Here is a 20,793-nt window from a genome sequence, read left to right on the forward strand (position 1 = left end):
AAGAATATGAAGAAGAAGCAAAAGAAAGTACTTTATTACAACAGGTTCATATTTTTCATTCGCACCACATTTATTAGGATATTAATGTATGGCTTAGTCTTCTTTAATGTCTTAAATTATGCTGTAAATCAAATTGGAACTAATTGCTAAGCGTTTTTAACAGAGTAAAACAAAGCAAAGACAGCCACAGCACTAACTACAAGTAACTTTGAAGTCCTTAACTTGTGATAGTTTGACATGAAGCTATTGGTAAGTATTGCGCAAACCCAGCGAGATAAGAACCGCAGCCCACATGTTTTCTGGAACTTCTGGATGGAAAATTCCTGCATAAACCAATGCAGAAAACTTTAATTAGCTCTACTATGATTTAAAACTCAATGTGCTAAGCAATATTTTGTCTAAACTTTTAAGAAGTTCTAAGATTTGACCTTAGAGCATCTACAGAGATGTAAATTCTGGTCAAAATTCAAGGACAAGTTGGCTAACCTAAAGTAAGGTAGCTGGAGAATGTGCCAAATGAGAAGCTATTCCTCAATGGAACTACAATTTACCCAAGTTGTCAGCGAATGTATCGACACTGGAGTTGAAAGTTTCTAAGGAAAAACCCTGCACATTCTCAAGAAGAACGGTTGGAGTTTGACTCTAGAAAGTAATACATGTCCCCATTTCATGCAAGCTTGCAGAATAATACACACCAATTAACCATTATGCTTGAGATATGAAGAGAACAAGTATGGTTTTGATTTCAAAATTATGAAAGGAAATACAAAATTTAATGACTGTGTTTTATGTGAACTATTTTTTTGTTTTCATCCATGTAGTTGCATAAAGTATGCTCAAAATTAAAAGTGAACTTCCAGTTTCTTATCGAATATACTACTATAAGCTATGCTTTTAGTAAACTAAACTAGTCTGTCATTTTTTTTTTCGAAAATTGAAAGTATATGTACGAGTGTCCTCAGTCTCAGATACAAGGAATCAATCTTTCAAATTAAGATAATGTTTAAAAAGTTGACCACTAAGGTTCTTTTTAATCAAGGACTAACCCCAAGTTACAAAGCAAGCCAACACTGGAACTGGTTTTAACTTCAAAAGGATTATTTTAAATGGGAAATTATCCAACCCAGCTGGATCTTGTATAAGCATGTCAATATGCATTATTCGACTGCATAGAACATAATTGTATCAGAAATCTGTAGAAATATTACCTTTGGCAACTTATCTTGCTGGGCCAGATGATCCACATGAAGTCTGACATTTGATGCGGCATAACCCCACACTCGTCGATCAACCTCAGAATATACATTTGCCACTATGTCAAACAGTGTTTCTGCTCCATTTTCTATGGCTTTTACTATGGCAGTTTCTCTACTTCTACGGTTCCTGAAAATTGACGATAACATATGTCATTGTTTTATAGTATATAGGTCGATCCTGATAAAAAAATAATCAGTTGTCTGGAAAAATCAAGCCATTAGAATGTACATATTACAATATTCTGAAATTATGATTTTACTTCATTAGAAATGACCAAATTATCAGAACAAGGCCCTTTGTGAGTTTTTGGGGGGGATGTTAGCCAGGGAATGGCAGCACATATTTAAAAACATATAGAACGACAATAAGTAATTTTTGGAAAAGTCCAACTTAAACTGAGATCCACTGATAAATTCTTTTTCACTGCCAATAATGAACCACAGTCCATGCACTGTCATGAGAAGAAGAAAGAGAAAGTGAGTTATTGTCCATACTTTAGATATCCACAAAGCATGTGCTTTGGCCATAGGTTAACCCTCCCATGCATTGGGATCAAAGCATGTGGAGACAGCTCCATAAATTTGTAAGTTGATTTGAAATACTCCTGCATAAACATTAGTCTTCATAAGCTGAGTTTTTAAAAAGATGTATAAATAAAAAAATATATAAAACGTAATAAGCAACACCAGTGCAATAAACATTTAACATATGATAATCTCTATGCCTGATATATCATTCAATAACTCTTTTTGGGTTTGGGGTTTTTGGGGACGGGTGGCTAACACTTGTTGAGAATGCAAATCATTTTTCAAGAAAAATAATTAACCTCCACAAATGTTAAACTGAAAAATATGGAACTTATCTACAACTCCTTAAAAAAACATTTATCAGTGTTATAAAGAACATAAGTGAAATTAATAAGTCCACCCTTTTTTCCATCTCTTATCTGAGTGCCAGCTACTTTGATCTCCTTTTCTGTTTATGTGAACCTATTTGGCGGGGAAAATAGGCATAGAAAGAAATCCTTCATCTAATTATTGGTTACTACAGCAAATAAATTCAGAAACTTAGGGCCTGTTTGGTATTGTTTTCTGTTTTTTGTTTTCAAAAATGAGAACAGAAAACTGTTTTTGTAGTTTTCAAAAAACAAGAGGTGGTTGGTTAATATTTTCTAAAAACAATTTTTTAATTTTATTTTTTTTAAATCTTAAATAAAAAATTAACAAATATATTTGAAAAGAGAAAAATATTTTAAAAGTTTGTAATAAATAATGAGATAAAATAATTTAAAAGAAAAAATGATGAAAAATAAGAAGTGAGAAAATTTGAGAACAACAGAAAACAATCTTTTCTTGTTCTCAAAATTTTCTGTTTTTTGTAACTTTGTTTTTAAAAATTGTTTTCTGAAAACAATGTCAAACACCCCCACTTGTTTTCAAAAAACAGTTTTTAGCTTTTAAAAACAAAAAATAGTTTTTTAGTTAAGGTGCCAAACACCCTCTTAATTTGGTACTGTTGTTCTGAACTCGGGAACAGATCTTGACAGAGAAAAAGAGCATTTGTCAATAGCTCATGTAGAAGGCTTCAAGTGGCTAAACAGACTGAAAAATTGAGAGGGCACACTGAAAAAGGCATAAATTATATGAAACCTATGACCACAGGGTCAAATAAATTCAGGAATCCAAACATGTGAAGAAATAGTAGTGCAAGGTATGAAACAGCAGTAAGGTAAAACACAAATTGAAGTACTTATCAGAAGAAAAGGAATTAGTACATCAAGTTGCCAGTAGTTGTTTGTCCTGTAATGATAACCACATATAGGATCGCTATGTTGAGGAAGTTCTATAATAATACACTTACTGTCATATTTCCACCAGATGTAACGTCCAAGAGAGCACTTCCTTGACTGAAACAAACACAAAAGAGTAATTATCAGTGGAGATTCTAGTAAAAAAAAATGTGTCGGAACCTGTAAACCAGTGTTAAATGAAGAAACAATGAAACTAGTAGCATAGGTTCAGAAGTAAAGAAGCAAAATTGTGCCCCTCAAGTCAGGTGGTTAGGGGTGTTCATTGGATGACATCCAATGTTTTTAAGCCCATCCGATCCGATCCAATCATCCAATTGGATGTTGGATTTTTGGAACCGATCTGATCCAATCATCTTGAACCAACCGATCCGATCCGATCCAATGGATGATTGGATCAGTTCGGTTCCATCCATTGGATGCATCCATTGGTTATCCGTTGGATCGGATCGGATCCATCCGATCTTTTAAAACCTTTATTTAGGCTGATTTTTTTTAAAAAAAAATATTATTTCAATTATAAAAACACTAATTACTCATCCAAATAATAAAAATATTTAATTGTAATGATTTAGAAGTTTACAACACAAATCTAATATAAAATTAAAAACATAAGTCTTAATAATTTGTAGGAATCCAACATAAAATTAAAAACATAAGTCTTAATAATTTGTAGGAATCCAACATAAAATTACAATAATACATCATAATTAAATAAAAAAGTTTAGTACATCAAATATAATATATGTAAACAGTAAATGTAATAAAATATAATATATTTTAACTTTAAAAAAATATATAATATATTTTTTATTTGAATATTAATTGGATGGTATTGGATCATTATTGGATTGGATCGGTCGGTTGGATCCATTGGATTTACATGTCATCCAAGAACCGACCGATCCAATATTGGATTTTTAAAAATGTCATCCGATCCAATCCAATCATAATTGGATATCCAATTTTTAGCGGTCGGTTGACATTGGATCGGTCGGTTTGGTATTGGATCGGATCGTTTCTGCACAGCCCTACAGGTGGTTATTTTTTTGTCCAACAACATTGGTTCATTTCATACTTAAAACATTAGAGTGGTAAGGGGAGGAATGAAGTGAATGTGTGTACCACTAATTACTAAACAAGCTCTTACCCCACACAATGATCACCGACAATCAAGGAATGAGTACTGACATGAAGCAGCGCCATATGGCCATCTGTGTGTCCCTGGACGACAGAAAATAATTTACTATCAGAGAAAACAATGTAGAGAAAGGTGGTAATGTATATAGTCTCAATGCTCAGATACTATTTTGTAAGGTAATCATGATACGTTGACTAGCTCCTGGCCAAGATGCTACTACTGGTATAACTAAGAGCAGTCAGTAATTCAGACGTGTGAACTAGGTCTCAGAACCATGAGTTTTACCAACATCAAAAGGAAATATGCTGACCCTAAGATTAATAAAAATGAAGGTTATATCAAGCATAAATAAAAAGTAGAGAAACTTTCTATCATTTTTTTTTCTTTCTTTAGTTTTTTTTTTTAATATATACATGAAGTTCATAAGTTGTCGTCATCATCATCATCATTATTATTGCAAAATGGACAATAAGTTATAAACTCTAGACTTGTTCAGCTTATCACTATCATTTATATTTTAAAAAGAGTCTAGCGGAAACAATACCGGAGAAAAAACAACATTCAATCGCTGACCCCCAATGCAAATGTCTTCACCTCCAGAAATTGAAGTATAGCCAAGTGACCAGTCGTCTGTAATAATATAAAGACAAATGTCAGAAAATATAAGCTCTCAAGAACTAAAAGACCTTAAGGATATTATAGGAAAATCCAGTCCTGACACTAAATATTGAAGGCAATGAAAACGTAGTTCCAAAAGTTGTGATTCATCATGTTAGAAACTCATCAAAATGTATCTACTTTATCCATAGATTTCTATGGCATATAATAACAAACTTGTGGCCCTGGACTTGGAAGAAATAGAAAACAAGAGAATAATTACATCTTGACACAATCACCATTGGTATTATGTGAAAAAAATCTGGTGTCAATATATTCCAAAAAGTAATTGCACTCATTGGTATTAGAAAGAGAATTTAAACCTAATCTGTTACATTGTAACCTTTTCCAATGCGACGAAAGGTATTTTCATGTGCTAATAAGACAGCATCAGGGTTGCACTGTTGGACAGCTGATAAACCTGAAAAGAGGAAAGAAAAAAAAATAAAGACAACGAACTTCTCTTAAGCTGCTTAGCAATTCTTACCATCTACATGTCTGTTATGTTTCTTATCAATGAAGCAGATCTGTTTTGAGTTAATGGATATTCTGAGAATGATAAAAATGGAATTTGAATACCTACCATCTACATGGTCATGGTGATGATGAGTAAGAAAGACAACCAACTTCTTTGGCAGAGAAGCAACAATATTCTTGAGCTGAACATGTAAACAACATTAATAAGAAAAGAAAAAAGAAATCATACATCAACCACCTGAGCTAGGGTGAGACCATGAGATCATAAGAACGTTTTTTTTGGGGGTAAAATAACAAAAAAAATCAAAATTAAAATCTATTTAACAACAAGCAACACTGGTTTACAATTAGAACATTAACAATCTAAAGGCAAAAAATTGCAGGAGCATAATTAGGAATGGCAAAAAAATCATATCAACCACCTGCATTAGTCATAATTTCTGAAAACCCACCCTGTTTCGCCCCATTTACATCACTACACATAATCAGGCATTTCATATCAAAGACCTATGAAAGGGAAACTCTTTTACTGAGGCCAAGAAAAAGATAGCACAAACTTAAATTCAGTTGTCAAAGGCAGCAGGATAGCAATGTTTCAACATAAACTCGCAGGGCATACCTCTTCGTGGAGGTAAGAGTGACAACCTGGATCAACTATCATTGCATCCCCACTAGCAACAAAACTAATATCCTCACTGTAGTATGAAGGGCAATCAGGTGCAAATACAATCAAGTTCGTTGTAGAAAAAGGCTTTCCTGTCCTACTTTGCATAGGTACTAGAGTAACACCAGGAGGGTATTCCTGAAAATGAGAACAAATATTCACTTCAAAAGCTACTACAACTTGATGCGTGGAAACAAGAATGTGCATCTTACAAAATGATAAATAAATCCTACATACCGAAGACATCTAACTATATCACAATAATACAAAATTGTATTCACATCAAAAAGTCCAAAAGTTAATCACATTGTCCTGCTGCAGCTAATTCTATCACCTTTCATGAAATTTGTCAGTGCATCATCAATCATCCTTAATGAACCAAACTTCAAAAACTTCATTGTTAATGGTTTGTGGGGAACAAACGGTTCATCAGATCAGAGGTTTCTAAACATTTTTTTTCAGACAGAAGAAAGCAACTTGGCTCGTGTAAAATTCTGCATTTCTTGTTCTTATAGCTAATGTGAGCATTTTTTGTCGTCTTTAGCTAGTGGATGTAAAGGAATAGTAGCACCAAGACATAGTGTTATAAAAGCATCAAGGCATATTGTATATTCTTGAGCACTCAAAAGTGACTAAAGAACAACTTATAATCCCAATGGTTCGGAGTAATATTCAATTACAGCATAGCATCATATTTATGCTCCTACTGGTAAACACATCAAGTCAAAATACAACACACCTGATAATTTAATTGATGTGGGACTTTCCATGGTCTAGAAGGCGAGGAATCATTTAGAAGACCGGTAACTGCCAATGGCCCAACGCGGTCGTTACTTGGAGTCACTTCCACAAGCCAGTTCAAACAACTTTGGATAGACATCCACTTGCATGACTCTGCATTGCATTTTCAGTATTTACGAAAATAGAAAAGAAGAGAAAATAATAAAATAAAATCATATTAGCATGCCATGAGCTAAAAATATTTTATTTTCCTAATTGAGCATGTGATACTCAAATTTATGTGAGCCAAAATATCTATGTATATATAAAAAATGTATAGTTGCCAAATTGTGGTATGAAAGCAGCAGAAAAAAGCTCAGTAAAAAAATGGCAATATAGAGGCAACTGACCCTTTTTATCGAAGACATATTATACACCCTATGTATTATTCAGCAGTATAAAATCCATTCACCAATTTCAATTATTTTTACCTCAATTTAATTTATTTCTATCCCATTAAATCATTTCAGTTATTATTTACCATATAGAATTAATTTATTTCAAATTACTTTTTATTTAAATACTATACAAGATTTATGACTTAATTACATCTAGTTAAATCTAGATGACTAGTGTAACATCTTCATAGAAAATTTACAACTTTGATCAACTATTTTTATAGAACTAATTCTTTAAAAATTAATTATATTGTACATATAAATAATTTATAAATTTTAAGGCTTAATTATACTACATATTATTAAAATTTTAAGGCTTTTTTGGTGGCAAAGGCTTGTTTGAATCTTTTTTATTATTATTATTATAAGGAATAATTAAAAGTTTCCTTTAGAAAAGTGCTTAGCAACCTTTTTCTTTTTTGTTTTATATATTTTAAACAAAATTTTCAAAAACCAAAAAATTATTATACTTTTGTTCTCTCAGAAAAATTTGAAAATATATTCTATACACACATTCACCTATAAATCTATATCAAAAATAAATTTATCAATTTTTTTCCTCTTAAAAATGAAAAATATATAATTGCAATTTATTCATATATAATTCAAAATTAAAAAAAATTAAAGTTAATTGGACTTCTATTTCTTTCTTTTTTTGAAACATGTAATAAAAAATTGCATAAAAACCTTCATGAATTTTCGTGCCAATGATAAAGTAAATCAAAAATAAGAATATAATAATAATGTTTGTATTTGGTAAAAAAATTTATTTTGAATTTTTTAAACACAAAAAATATAAATTTTGTTTTTTTTTGTTTCTTTATTTTTTTTTTAAATAAAAAAATGTTAATAACTATTTTTGTTTTTTATTTTTAAAAATAAAAAATAATAAATGCTTTTAATAAATTTTATTTTGATTTTTGTTTTATAATATAAGGTTTTGATTTGAAAAAGCAAAAAATTGTAAACGGTTTAAAATAATTTCGAAAGTAAAAAAAATATATATTTTAAATTTAATAAATTTTAATTAAAATTTAAATAAATAATAAATAAAAATAGATTTAACCAACACTTAAATTGTCAAATTTTTAATTACCAAGCAGCAACAATAATAATAACAAATTAATTAATTAAAATGGATGGGCATGAAAATATTTAAAACCTTGCAAATGTTCACCGCCAGCTACTAAATTTCCGTCGACGAACACAGTCTGAACAAGCGGCGCTGGTCCAAACTCAGCTTCCTCCACGTACTTCCGGAGCTTCCAATCTCCCAATTCGGCTGCGCCAAACACCACTTGATCTTTAATCTATCAATTCAAACACCAAAACATCGAAACCATCGATTCATTAAAAAAAAAAAAAAAACCTAGAACAAAGTGGGGAAAAACGAAGTAATTCCATTATTTTACCCTATTGAGAGCCAAATTAATATCGAAATTTCTCAATTCAATCTTCTCCGAGAACGATTCTGCACCCTTGACCTCTACGGTAGACTCGTTTTCTCCATCTACAAGGTTCAATGGCGTCCATGGCAAGTCCCAGAGATCAGAATCGACGTAGGAGTCGTACTCGTCGTCGCTGAACTTGGGCGGGCGCGTCTGTCTCACGAGGAGGAATTCGGCGTCATTGAGAGGGTTGTTGATGATCACAGCGAGCTTGTAGGTCGCCATACCAACCTGGGAAGATTGGAAGGAAGAAGACTGAAGAGTTTGAGACGTGGACGACTACTTCTGCGGACAAACGGCACGGTAGAAGCTGATGGACTGTCCGGTAAAACGACTTGTCGTTTTTTAGGTAGGAGTGAGTGAGACGGTTAAGTGCCTGTTAGGTAGTATTAAATTGGCTATGCTTATTCACCTAACGCTTTTAAGTGCCTGTTAGGTAGTATTATTTAGTAGGACGTACGAGGAATTCATAGTTTTTATATTACTGAAAAAGTTGAATAGGGTAATTTAATAATTTAGAAACTTAGATTATTGTGTTTAGTTGTACACTGTAATCTTATCTATGATTATTGGGAATATCACTTTCTATGTTTGGTTGTATATAAAAATCTGTTAAGTTTTCACATTTTAATAAAATTAATATAATAATATATTTCATCAAAATAAGTTATAAACAATTTTACTCATGAAATATTTTTTAACAGAATTAAAAAAAATACATCTATTGAATACTATAATCAAGTATAATTTTTAAAATTACAAAAATATTCTTATTTTATTTTTAATAATATTTTATTTGTTATTTTAAACTAAAGTAATGATATAAGTGCTTTATAAATCAATTTTTTTAAATAAACAAATATTATTTATCATTTTATAGTTTGATATATGTATATGTGTTTTTATATAATAAGATTCAAAAATAAAACAAGTCATTAACTAAAAAATTATTGGTTTAAGATTTTTTTTTTAAATAATAATAATAATAATTTTGAAGTGTTTCACATTCTTGGGTATCTGAAAACTATTTGTAAGATGGATTTCACTTAAACCTAGAATCAGGAAAAGTTAAAACTTCTGGAGTACAGATTCCTAGGTTAGAAAAACTCAAACCCAATACCAAACATAGGAAAGTGTTCAGATTCTCATTCCCGTGTCCAGATTTCTGCATACCAAACGGCCCTAGATGATCATGTTAATTTTTTAAAATATTTGAATAATTTATTGAATTTATTGTGACGAAAATAGAGTGTGCGCATATTTTTTATTTTATTTTTTATACGTGTGTAATTGAATCTTATTTTTTACACAGTAAATTATTCAAAAATTTCAAAAAAAAATTAAAAAATGTTTAAAATAACTACAATTCCTTGGTAAAAAAAAATTAAGAAAATATAACTATTCACGTACTAAAAATAAAAGTGGTGTACCAATGTAATTAGTTGAGAATAACAATGTAAGAATTAAACATAATTTACTCGATAAAAGACAATGTGCTCCATATTTTTTTAAATAGTCTATAGGCATAACAAAATTCTTCAATTTATTTGTTTTTTTTTTACATCTCTCAATCTAAAATACAATGTGTATCAAGAATTACTGACATATATTGAGACGAACCAACAATAAAAAATAGTTGACTTTAAATCATGGAAATCAATTTCAGTTACGTGTTTTATGTTTACCAATGAAGAGTAGTGCCATACAAATCTTGTTTGCTACTTCCACAAAAGAAGTTGGGTTCATTCTTCCACCAACCAAAAAAATCTTGACTTTTTTCTCCATAGATTTATAAGGTTCAATGGCATACATGGATAAAAAAGATGTCGATGTCACAGGAATTAATTTATTAATTTGTTAATTACTGAAGTTTTAAGTCTTTAATTTTAATTAGAGAAATTCAAAATAAGGATGTTTAACAAAACAAAATAAATATCTTTTATTATTTTTCTTTTTGTTGACTAGTTTTTTGATCAACTAACGTGGAGTTAAATTAATTAATTAGAGAGATTTTAATTAGACAAACAATAAACCATAAATAAGCCAAAAATCTAATAACTATGAGCAATAAATGACAAACAACACCAGAATTATAAAAGTTCGACCCCAAGAAATGGTAATGACCTCCTTCATTTTAGATTTGTATTGATCTTAAGAGTTTACACAAGATAACCAGTGAATACAGATAGATTTCTAGGTGTAAAAGATAGTACAGAATTGTCAAATCGCTACTAAGTATTAAGCCAGGATGCTCGGTATGTTTTTGGTGCTGGTCGGTAGGCTATTTTCGTGAACCCCCTCCACTATGGTGGAGGATTTGTATTTATAATCTTTTATTGGCCCAAGGGCTACACACGATATAACTGATGGTGGAAATATCACATTATTCTCGCAGGTAGTTACAATCCTATTTGTTAGGAGGCTTGACCAAGTTTTCAAGTCTATTGGGCGCCCTCTGCGGGTCGTTAGGTATTCTTGCGGACTCCTAAAGGTGAGTGTGACCTCTTCTCGCCAACCAGGTTTGACTGTCCACCATAACGAGTAGCTGAGCTTCTATGATACCATCCCGAGCAGTAACTATTATATAATATGTGAGTAACGCCGACCACCCTGCCCGACCTAACGCAATATGTCTAAAGCATAATGTCACGTGTTCAAGATTAGTGCCACGTCAGATATGTCAATTTTTAGGATAACGCCGATGATTGAAGATAATATTTCAAATCAATTTTAAAATATTTATTTATCATATGACAACTTGAAAAATACAAAAATCACACATAAAAAAACTAAAAATATAGGAAATTTCTTTGGTAGGGCCTTCAAAAAGAGCCCTACCATATGGCTCTTTTGTGTTCTCAACCTTTGAACAGTTTTCGGCGCGATTTTTTTATGACCGTGTATATTGTAGTTATTTAGAGCATCCTGCAAATTTTCAGAAAATTCTGAGTAATTTACAGTGCCGAAAACTGAGTTCAAACATGCTATTTTCCATGCGCATAAAAAAATTAGTCACGCGTGCAATAATCTGTTTTTGGCACTGTAAATTATTCGGAATTTTCTAAAAATTTGTAAGATGCTCTAAATAACTACAATATACATGGTCATAAAAAAAATCACGCCAAAAACTATTCACGGGTTGATAACACAAAAAAATCCTACGGTAAAACTCTTTTTGAAGAGCCTACCGTAGAATTATCCAAAAATATAAACTAAAAAGTAACATAATTCTATCATATTCTATGGCAAGTCCTAGAGATCATAATTGGCGTTGGAGTCGCTGTCCAACTTGGGTTGGGTGGGGACATCTACTTCGTGGGGAGGAATTCGGCATCCATTAAGAGGGTTGTTGATTACCACACCATACCAATCCAATAATATTGGAATGGAACATCAATCGTCCCAAACGAAACGACTTGTCGTTTTTTATTGGGAATAATGAGTGAGTGAGATGGTTTAGCTGCTTTGAATACAACAAAAGTTGAGATTGTTGGTGTTAAATTAAATGTTCATCAATGTATGTGTACCTAACAAATTTAATTACATGTCTTGGTAATTGATGGGACGTGCAACAGGAGTGGGTCACTAAATTTTTAATAGCCAATATTATTGTAAATTAAATCATTACAAAGGTAATTAATTAGGTATATGTTGGTATTATAACAAGATAAAAATTAATTAAAGATAAATTACTAAATGAAAAATAATGTAAAAGGCAACAAGAACACATAATTTGGAAATCTCATTCTCGTCCTAAAGACATCTTTTTTGCATGCCCTTTTCTATTTTCTACACAAATTTTCTTAGGAACCAAACATTTAAAAAAAAAAAAAAAAATCAAGATGAAGAAAGGGAACCCACCTAGGTAGGGTGCATATAGTGTTCTTGAGGACCGAGAAACGTTGCGAAGGAGCCATATATGGTAACCATTTTGTCGATTAGAAATGGTTTGGCTCAGCATGGTTTCTAGCTATGTCATTTAGTAGAGTCGAAAAGAAAGAAGGAAAAAAAATGAATAGTTGAGATATATGACTTTTGTCATATATATATCGTTCTATAATCGACTTTATAAGTCGATAATCGACATAACTTATTACGTCAATCTTTAGCCCATGTAATAAATTTAATATTTTTTACTACAATGATCAGCAAACTTGACTCTGGTGGTAAATTAATTAACTTAATAAAATTTATTTGTGGTAATTTTTGAAAAAATAATATGTTAAAACTAAAAATATTTTCATTTTTTTTAATTCATATCACATCTTTTTTAAATAATAAATATTATATTTTGTCATTGCCCTGATCAAATATTCAAATGAAAGAAGTAAAAATACTTGATTAGGGCACACAGGAGTAGTAATTCTAGGTTCTTTTTTTTTTTTAAAATACTAATACTAGTTGGTTCAACTATATATATATACTAATTTACCACGCACGCAGTTATGCTAATACTAGATGAAAAACCTATAAATCTAGATGTATACAGGCTTAATACTTTATTTTATTTTATTGAAATTTATGACAAATCACCTACAATTATGCAAGGAACATATTAAATAGAAATTTACGTTACCTTTTGTTGGATTCCATATACATTGTTTAAATTGTACGTATAAAGTGTATAATATTCATAATTAATGAACGCATAATATTTTTTTAAAAAAGAAGAAGATGATGATGATGATTAACTCACAATATTTAACATATATTTATTTTTTGGTGTAAATAGTAAAATTTTTTAGTTTTAACGATATTTTATATTTTTAATGTTAACTTTAACGAAATTTTTTATATTTAACAGAATATTTTTATATTTAACGGTAGGTAGTTTGTAAACACTTAAACTTAAATAAAATAAAACAAATAATTAAAAAAATTAAAATAAGATATTTTTGAGATATTTTACAATAATATTATTTAAAAATAATAAATAATTAAACAAATTAAAATATAATATTTTTCACATATTTTACATTGATAATTATTTTAAAATAATAAATAATTAAACAAATTAAAATATGATACTTTAAAGATATTTTACAATGATAATTATTTAAAAATAATAAAATCTTAAATTTTATAACTTAAATAAAATTTAATTAAACTTAAACTCACTTATTAGAATAATATCATATTAAACATATAATATAATTTATTGTCAATTAGCAACAAATTATTTTTTTTTAAAAACTAGTAAGAAACTTAAATTTAAAATCCACGTATAATATTTAATATTACATTAAAAATATAATATATATTCTCTTGTTGTCACTCCTAAATTCAAAAACTATAACAAATATAACTTAAACAAAAATAAATAAATTATTTAATTAAAATAGGATATTTACTTGAAATTTATATGATATTAATATAAATTTAATAAAAATAATTAATAAATTCTATAAATAAAACTAAGCAAACGTGAATATTATCCGTTGTGTATCTAGTTTATATATATAAATATAAATATATTAAAAATGGGACAACAAACCTTGTCAAACCAGAGATCACATTGCATGATTCTCTCCAGGATCTCAATCTCAAATCGAATAATATACAAAATAATAAAAAATCCCAAAGTAAAATCAAATAATAAAAGGCTTCATTATTAATGGGGAAAGATTACTTGTACAACTGATTTTTCTTCGTGAATCACCTAAATTTTGAATATTCCCTACTTACCCACGTCTTAATCTACTAATTATAATAATTAATCGAAAGTGGTTAGCTGCTTTTTTAGAATGAAAGACCAAATTAAGAGACTCAACTGTGGATTACTGGAGCAGGGTTTTCTGGGGTGGAATAAATTTAGGGAAATTTGATAAATCATGCTTACATTAGCTTAATAATTAAAATTTGAACCAAAGTTAACCACCCTATGATACAAATGCTTATCTTTCATTTAATACCAAAAATACCCCTCTCATAACACCTTTCCTCTCTATTCTCCCTCTTCCTCTCTACCTCTCTTCACCATACCTCTCTTCACCATACATTCTCTCTCACTCTCTCTTCACCATACGTTTTACACACAAAATTTTTATACTAAAATCTTGCAAGAAAGATACACATTCGGACATTGTGGATTGTTTGAGGAGAAACACCAAGCTTTGTGTTATTTTTGCTCATAGTGAAGATATTAAATGGGTAAGTGATTTTCTTTGATTCTTGTTGTTGTTGGTTGCTTTTATGATTCATAATGCTGTTTATATGTTGGATCTATAGTTTGTTGGTATTTTTTGCTGTTTTTTTGGGTGAAAATCGTGTCATGTGAAAATCTGCGTTTTCTTGGGTTCCCTGAGTTTTTTTCTAAATGCCCGATAGTGTCCGATAGAGACCCGATACAGGCACGATATTTGTTGAGTTTCAAGGTTAGGGATGAAGGTCCGATGGCAACCCGATGGTTGCCCGATAGTTTGGTTACCCGATGGTTATAAGGGTACGATGGCTACCCGATGGTTGCCCCGATTATTATTTTAAATCTACACATCCTTTTAAGTACGATAATAGATCGATAGTAGTCCGATATATGCCCGATAGTTATTATTAAGTTACTGCTGACCTAATAGTACGATGGTACTCGATGTTACCCGATACTTGCCCGATATTAGTGTTTTAAGTGATCAAAAAACATAAATAAAACTTTGCCCGATACCGCCCGATATGGCCCGATACTGGTACGATTCCCAAACATTTGAACTAAATTTCGACATTTTGTTGCCATTTACTGATTTTTTTTCTTTGTACATGATAGGGTCAACTTTGTTCGCGTACTTAATGTATAATGGTGTTTGGGAGCGTGAAGGTAGAGATTGGGTTTTTAATGGAGCCGAAAATTTAACGTTCGAGTTGGAGAAGGACATAACTTACTCACAACTTGTTGAACTTCTGTACTCAGAGCTGGAGGTTGACAAAGTGCAGTATGACCTGAAATTAGAAGTGAATTATAAGTACATGAAAGGGTTAATGTATCGGCCTGAACTTATAAGGAATGACAAGGGTGTAAGCTTATATTTGTCAATGCTTTTGAAGAAGCCAGATGAATTTGTTCCCCTTTTTGTGACTTTGGTGGAGAAGAATATCATTGTTTATCGTAATCCTCCACCAAGTACTGTTAAGGATACTCGTAGTGAGGTTGGGACTTATGTTCCAGAAACAAATCCGGAGGTGCTGGTAGCCACTGCTGTACCTGAATCAAACCCTTTCATACCAACAGTTGACCATGTAGCACAGATGTCATTTCATGATGATTTTCCTGATTGTCCTGACCCTGAAAATGATTTTGAGGGCAATGACGACCAAGAAACAGAGGTCCGTTCTCAAGCTTTGAGCCTGAGTCCACTGTCGTACCAAATACCGAGGCAAACAACATGTAGAAGTAGACCCCGTAGAGAAGATCGCCAAACACCTGGTACTAGTAGTAGTCGTCCAGACGGAACAAATGATGCTAGAGAATTTAGTGATCCACTCTCTTCTTCGACATATTATAGTAAATTCAAAGCTCAGATGTTTACAAGAGAAGACATTGAGGATAATAGTCACTATATATCTATGGGTGGCACATCGGGCGGGGAGATTCATTTAGGAAAGTTTTTCAGAGACAAGGAACATTTAAAAAAGGTTGCTGGCTTGTTTGCAATGAAGAAGGGATTCGACTTTATAGTTAAGAAGTCTGGTACTGATGTTTGGTATATTACATGCAAGGATCCTGATTGTGGGTGGAGGTTAAGAGGGAAGAAGAAGCAACTTTCTAACATGTTCGAGGTGACAGCATTTGAAAATGTACACACATGTTCCCTCGATGTTCGAAAAAAAGATAACCGTCAAGCATCACCTTTGGTAGTTGCCGAACTGATCAAGGATAAATTCTCAGTTAACGGTTCAGATTATTTAGCCTCCAAAATAAGAGAAGATATGAAGAATTCTTTCGGGATCGAAATGAGTTATGAGAAGGCTTGGAGATGCAGAGAGAAAGCACTCCACATAGTTAGGGGTACGCCTGAAGCTTCATATTCGAAGTTACCTGGGTACTTGCACATGCTGCGGTTGAACAATCCCGATTCCATTACTGATTTCAAGGTAGACGAGGGTCGCTTCAAGTATTGCTTTTTTTCTCTGGGTGCTTGTAGGCGGGGATTCAAGTTTTGTCGACCTGTTATATGTATTGATGGGTCCTTCTTGAAAACTAGGTATGGTGGCCAAATGTTGTGTGCCGTGGCATTGGATTCAGACAGCCACATATTTCCGATTGCTTTCGCAATGGTTGACAGTGAGAACCACGACTCTTGGACCTATTTCATGAGGAAGTTGAAACAAGCGATTGGTGATGTTGAGAACTTAGCATTCGTATCGGATAGGCATCAAAGCATTGTTCATGCTTTGGAACTTGTCTTCCCTGATGCACCCCATGGCGCATGCTACCACCACATTATTATGAACGTGGCTAGCAAGTTCAAGACTGATTGCTTCACGGATCATATTTACAGTTGTGCATACTCGTATAAGAAGACAGATTTTGAAAGAGAATTTGAAAAGATAAAAGCAATGGATGTTCGAGTTGCACTATATCTTGAGGGCATTGGATTTGAAAGATGGGTTCGTGCGTACTTTCCAGGGGACCGTTACAATGTAATGACAAGTAATTGGGCTGAAAGTTTCAACAGCAAAACTAAGGACGCAAGAGCCTTCCCGATCACTGCTTTTGTTGAATTCATCAGGTTTACTATTCAAACATGGTTTGCTACTCGAAAGGAAAACGCTGAAAAGTGTAGCACGACTCTATCACCAGTTATGGAGGGGGACTTGTCATGTCAATTTGAGAAATCTCGGTTCTTAAGCGTCGACAGAGCTGGACCTTATACATTTAATGTCCACCCCGGAGGAACAGTTCAGAGCGGTGGTATAGTTGATTTGGAGGCACGACAATGCAGTTGCGGCCTATTCCAAATCATGAAGATTCCTTGTCCACATGCATGTGCTGCTGCTCAAGAACGAAATATTAGCATGTACGCATTGTGCTCTCAATATTACACAAGAGAGAGTTGGAAGAGCACATATGAGGGGACAATTATGCCAGTTGGTGATGAGGATGATTGGGAATTGCCTGAAGACATTAAGAACATCCAAGTTGGAGTACCGATTGAGAAGAAACCTGTAGGCCGACCGAAGAAGCAAAAGGTCGGACGAATTAGGAAAAATCGATATCCTTCTAATGGAGACAAGGTTGTGATACAACGATGTTGTAGCAAGTGTGGTGGTAAAGGGCACAACAAAGCGTCTTGCAAGTACCGAGGTTAACTTGTTTTGTTTGTATTCTAGTTGACCTATTATGTTTTATTTCTGCTTGAACTAGTAATATTTGTTATGTGCTGGATTTTGCAGGTTTTTTTCTATTTTTTTCTCCATTATGAAACTCTTAAATATGTAATAATCCAGTGTTGGTTCGATAGTGCACGATGCCGGTACGACAATGCACGATATTGTTTGTTGTAGGATTATTTAAATGTATCTTACAATATGGTACGACGTTGCTCGATGTAGTACGATAGTTAATGTACGACATTAGGGTACGATAATGTACGATATTTGTCCGATAATGGTACGATGGTATGGTTTCAGGACTGTTCGTGAAATTTGTGAGGCAAGTGAGGGTACGATAGAGTACGATAGTGATCGATGATAGTACGATGCAAAGATTAAGCACATTAAAATGTAGTAATTACAAAAAGAGCAATCAAAAAAATTATACAATTCAAAAAAATTAAGACCGTTCAACATAAGTTTTGGTAGAATAAGTCTACACACCACCTTTGCCTAAAAAGTTTCATATTATTGTCAGTTACATTATCAAATGGTAGTTGTAGAAGCTTATGTTCAATATGCTCAATTACGTAACATCCGCAATCGCCACTGCATTAGAAAATAAACAATAATTTAATAAAGTTTTGTAATTAAGAAATAATAATTAATATGTGATATTTAATAAAGTTCACCTGGATTTTGTTTGCGGTACGAATTCACGTGGAATGAGTTTCCAATCGAAGGGTCTGACCTGACTCTCTGATGCTGTCAACTGAGGCGCGAGTATAACGTCATGGTTCTCAAATAAACCGGACTGTCGCAAGACCGACGGGAAAATGGTACACCAGTCAACCATCAAGCTGATCAAATCGTTTTCGGAAATTGATCCAATACTGGAGTCAAAGATGTTGAGCATCCACCCATTCAGGTCTGCCTCTACAGCTACCCAATGCATTTGGTCTTTCAAGAAGAGGGCAAAATAAATGAACTCCTTGTTCTGCCAACTCGGTAAGAACTGGACTGCATCACCCCTAACCAGGTCCAATATACTGTCATCCCAACTAAATCTAGAGTAGTCAGAACCTGGAAAAGCGTCCCACCGACCCTTCAATGATTCGGGAAAAATTGTAGGCATAACAACACATTTCTGAGGGTACACGTTAGGATAAAATTCTAGACGCCTCCTCATGAGATGAAATGCTGCATCTAAATGCTACATTAAAGGAAAATTAAGTCAGTAACCACAATATCGTACCAAAATAAACAAACAAAAAAACTATCAGACATGAATATAGTAACTATCGTACCCCAATCGTACCATTATCGTACCCCAATCGTACATGAATATATTAACAATAAAACCTTCTATCGTACCAATATCGTGTTAATGTCGTACCATCATCGTACCTTTATGGCAAAAACTAGTATTATACACCATCGTACCCACTAGCGTCCCACTGTCGTACCATCATCGTACATTATCGTACTACCATCGTACCTAAATTGTCCCACTACAAATTCTAAATTTATGATGGTAATAGTAACTACTTAACAAATTATATCGTACCACTATCGTGCTAATGTCGTACCACCATCGTACCATTGACATAAACAGTTTATAATTTGACACTTATAATTATCGTACTACTTTCGTACCATATCGTACCCATATCGTACCACTATATATAGAAACATTTAAATAAATTTTCAACATTATTTAATTATGAAGTTATAGAAAACTTACAGAGTCAGAAAGCCATGTCCTCGGAGTATGCAGTTTCAGGAACCAAGCAGCATCGTGTGTCCCTGAGAAGCATTCCCTCGGATATTTATTCCCAATGGTGCCAAGCAACCACTTGTGAAAGGTCATAAGTAATTTACCATCAACAACCCTCAATGGATCCACATTCACTGCTGTCTTCGATTTCTTATTCCTTTTCCTCATTGCAGTGTACTCATCGAACCACCTAGGCCTCTTTCTTTCTCTCCTCTTCTCCGGTGCTGGTGGAGCTATGTTTAAGAATTGTACTTCAGAATCTTCAGTATCTCCGATTACAGTAATTTGCATATCCTCTGGTGTGCGAAAAATGTGATCATCTACATCATCAGGTCTGTAATCGTTAGGGAGAATGTCTTCATCTACAGGAGACTGAGGGCCTTCTTCAGTGGACTGAGGGTGTGGATCTGGAACTGGCCTACTAAGATCTTCCATCATTGTCATAAGCTTCTGCAATTGACCCAAGATCTCGGACTGACCTTTAATAAGGGCACTTTGTTGCCCTTCAACCTTTTCCAACCTGGCCAAAATCATAGAGTAGCCTGGTTGCTCAGCTTGGGAGGAGGTGCTGGCATGAGGTGTTGATGGGGGAACCTCAGGTGCCTCAGGTTGAGCTGGTGGAACCTCCTTAAAAATATTTGCTGCTTCTGCTTGCTCAGCTAACTTTTCAGCAAGCTTTTCAGCCTGGCTCTGTAAGGCTTCCTGTGTAGGCTGTCCATCGGGACCCACCTCTAGTTCCTCTAACCCCATGTCCACATACAATGGGGCTTCATTGTCTGTAAGGGTCCTCACATACTGTTCTTCAGCAGGTCGGGCACACAGGTAGGGGTATACTGTCAACTGCCACAAAAAACAATGCATATTTAGATTGGAAAGTAAAACAATATATCATGTCAATTGGTAAACTATCGTACCCCAATCGTACCCATATCGTACCCATATCATGCAATTATCGTACCCATATCGTACCCATAACATAACAATATCGTACCCGTAAGTGAGAATTGCTTGCTAACTATCGTACCATCATCGTACAACATCGTACCAATATCGTACCACTACTACTACATTAACAAAGAATACA

At 33.0% G+C, this 20,793-nt stretch overlaps 2 protein-coding genes across 4 annotated transcripts; both read right to left on the reverse strand.

The window, feature by feature from the left end:
• Positions 1-7: 7 nt before the first annotated feature.
• On the reverse strand, positions 8-9,016 carry LOC133821928 (uncharacterized). 3 transcript variants are annotated; one of them, XR_009887781.1, is made up of 13 exons: positions 8,594-9,016; positions 8,344-8,491; positions 6,743-6,897; positions 5,959-6,141; positions 5,446-5,521; positions 5,206-5,283; positions 4,750-4,835; positions 4,215-4,288; positions 3,118-3,163; positions 1,752-1,861; positions 1,209-1,383; positions 487-606; positions 8-323 (listed from the first exon to the last, which is right to left on the reverse strand). XR_009887781.1 is itself a non-coding variant. In XM_062254109.1 (12 exons), exons 1-12 carry the CDS (start codon positions 8,852-8,854, stop codon positions 147-149), a joined length of 1,569 nt encoding a protein of 522 aa, XP_062110093.1. In that variant the 5' UTR covers positions 8,855-9,016; the 3' UTR covers positions 8-146. The 3 variants fall into 3 exon arrangements, 2 of the variants coding, with proteins under 2 accessions (XP_062110093.1, XP_062110094.1); XM_062254109.1 differs by lacking the exon at positions 487-606; XM_062254110.1 differs by lacking the exon at positions 8-323 and having other exon boundaries at positions 547-676.
• A 9,164-nt stretch (positions 9,017-18,180) lies between these two features.
• LOC133821930 (uncharacterized) lies at positions 18,181-19,990 on the reverse strand. Its single transcript, XM_062254112.1, has 2 exons — positions 19,677-19,990; positions 18,181-19,145 (listed from the first exon to the last, which is right to left on the reverse strand). Exons 1-2 carry the CDS (start codon positions 19,875-19,877, stop codon positions 18,621-18,623), a joined length of 726 nt encoding a protein of 241 aa, XP_062110096.1. The 5' UTR covers positions 19,878-19,990; the 3' UTR covers positions 18,181-18,620.
• Between the last annotated feature and the right edge of the window lie 803 nt (positions 19,991-20,793).

This window comes from Humulus lupulus, chromosome 3 (genome assembly GCF_963169125.1).
Source record: "Humulus lupulus chromosome 3, drHumLupu1.1, whole genome shotgun sequence".
Lineage (NCBI taxonomy): Eukaryota > Viridiplantae > Streptophyta > Magnoliopsida > Rosales > Cannabaceae > Humulus > Humulus lupulus.

Coding starts and splice junctions, on each gene's coding strand:
- LOC133821928 (XM_062254109.1), bottom strand. CDS start 8,854: ATGGCGACCTACAAGCTCGCTGTGATCATCAACAACCCTCTCAATGAC. Junction 4,289..4,749: donor TGAATGTTGTTTTTTCTCCG/GTATTGTTTCCG, acceptor TCTGTCGTCCAG/GGACACACAGATGGCCATAT. Junction 1,384..1,751: donor ATGCTTTGTGGATATCTAAA/GTATGGACAATA, acceptor GTCAATTTTCAG/GAACCGTAGAAGTAGAGAAA.
- LOC133821930 (XM_062254112.1), bottom strand. CDS start 19,877: ATGAGGAAAAGGAATAAGAAATCGAAGACAGCAGTGAATGTGGATCCA. Junction 19,146..19,676: donor GGACATGGCTTTCTGACTCT/GTAAGTTTTCTA, acceptor CCTTTAATGTAG/CATTTAGATGCAGCATTTCA.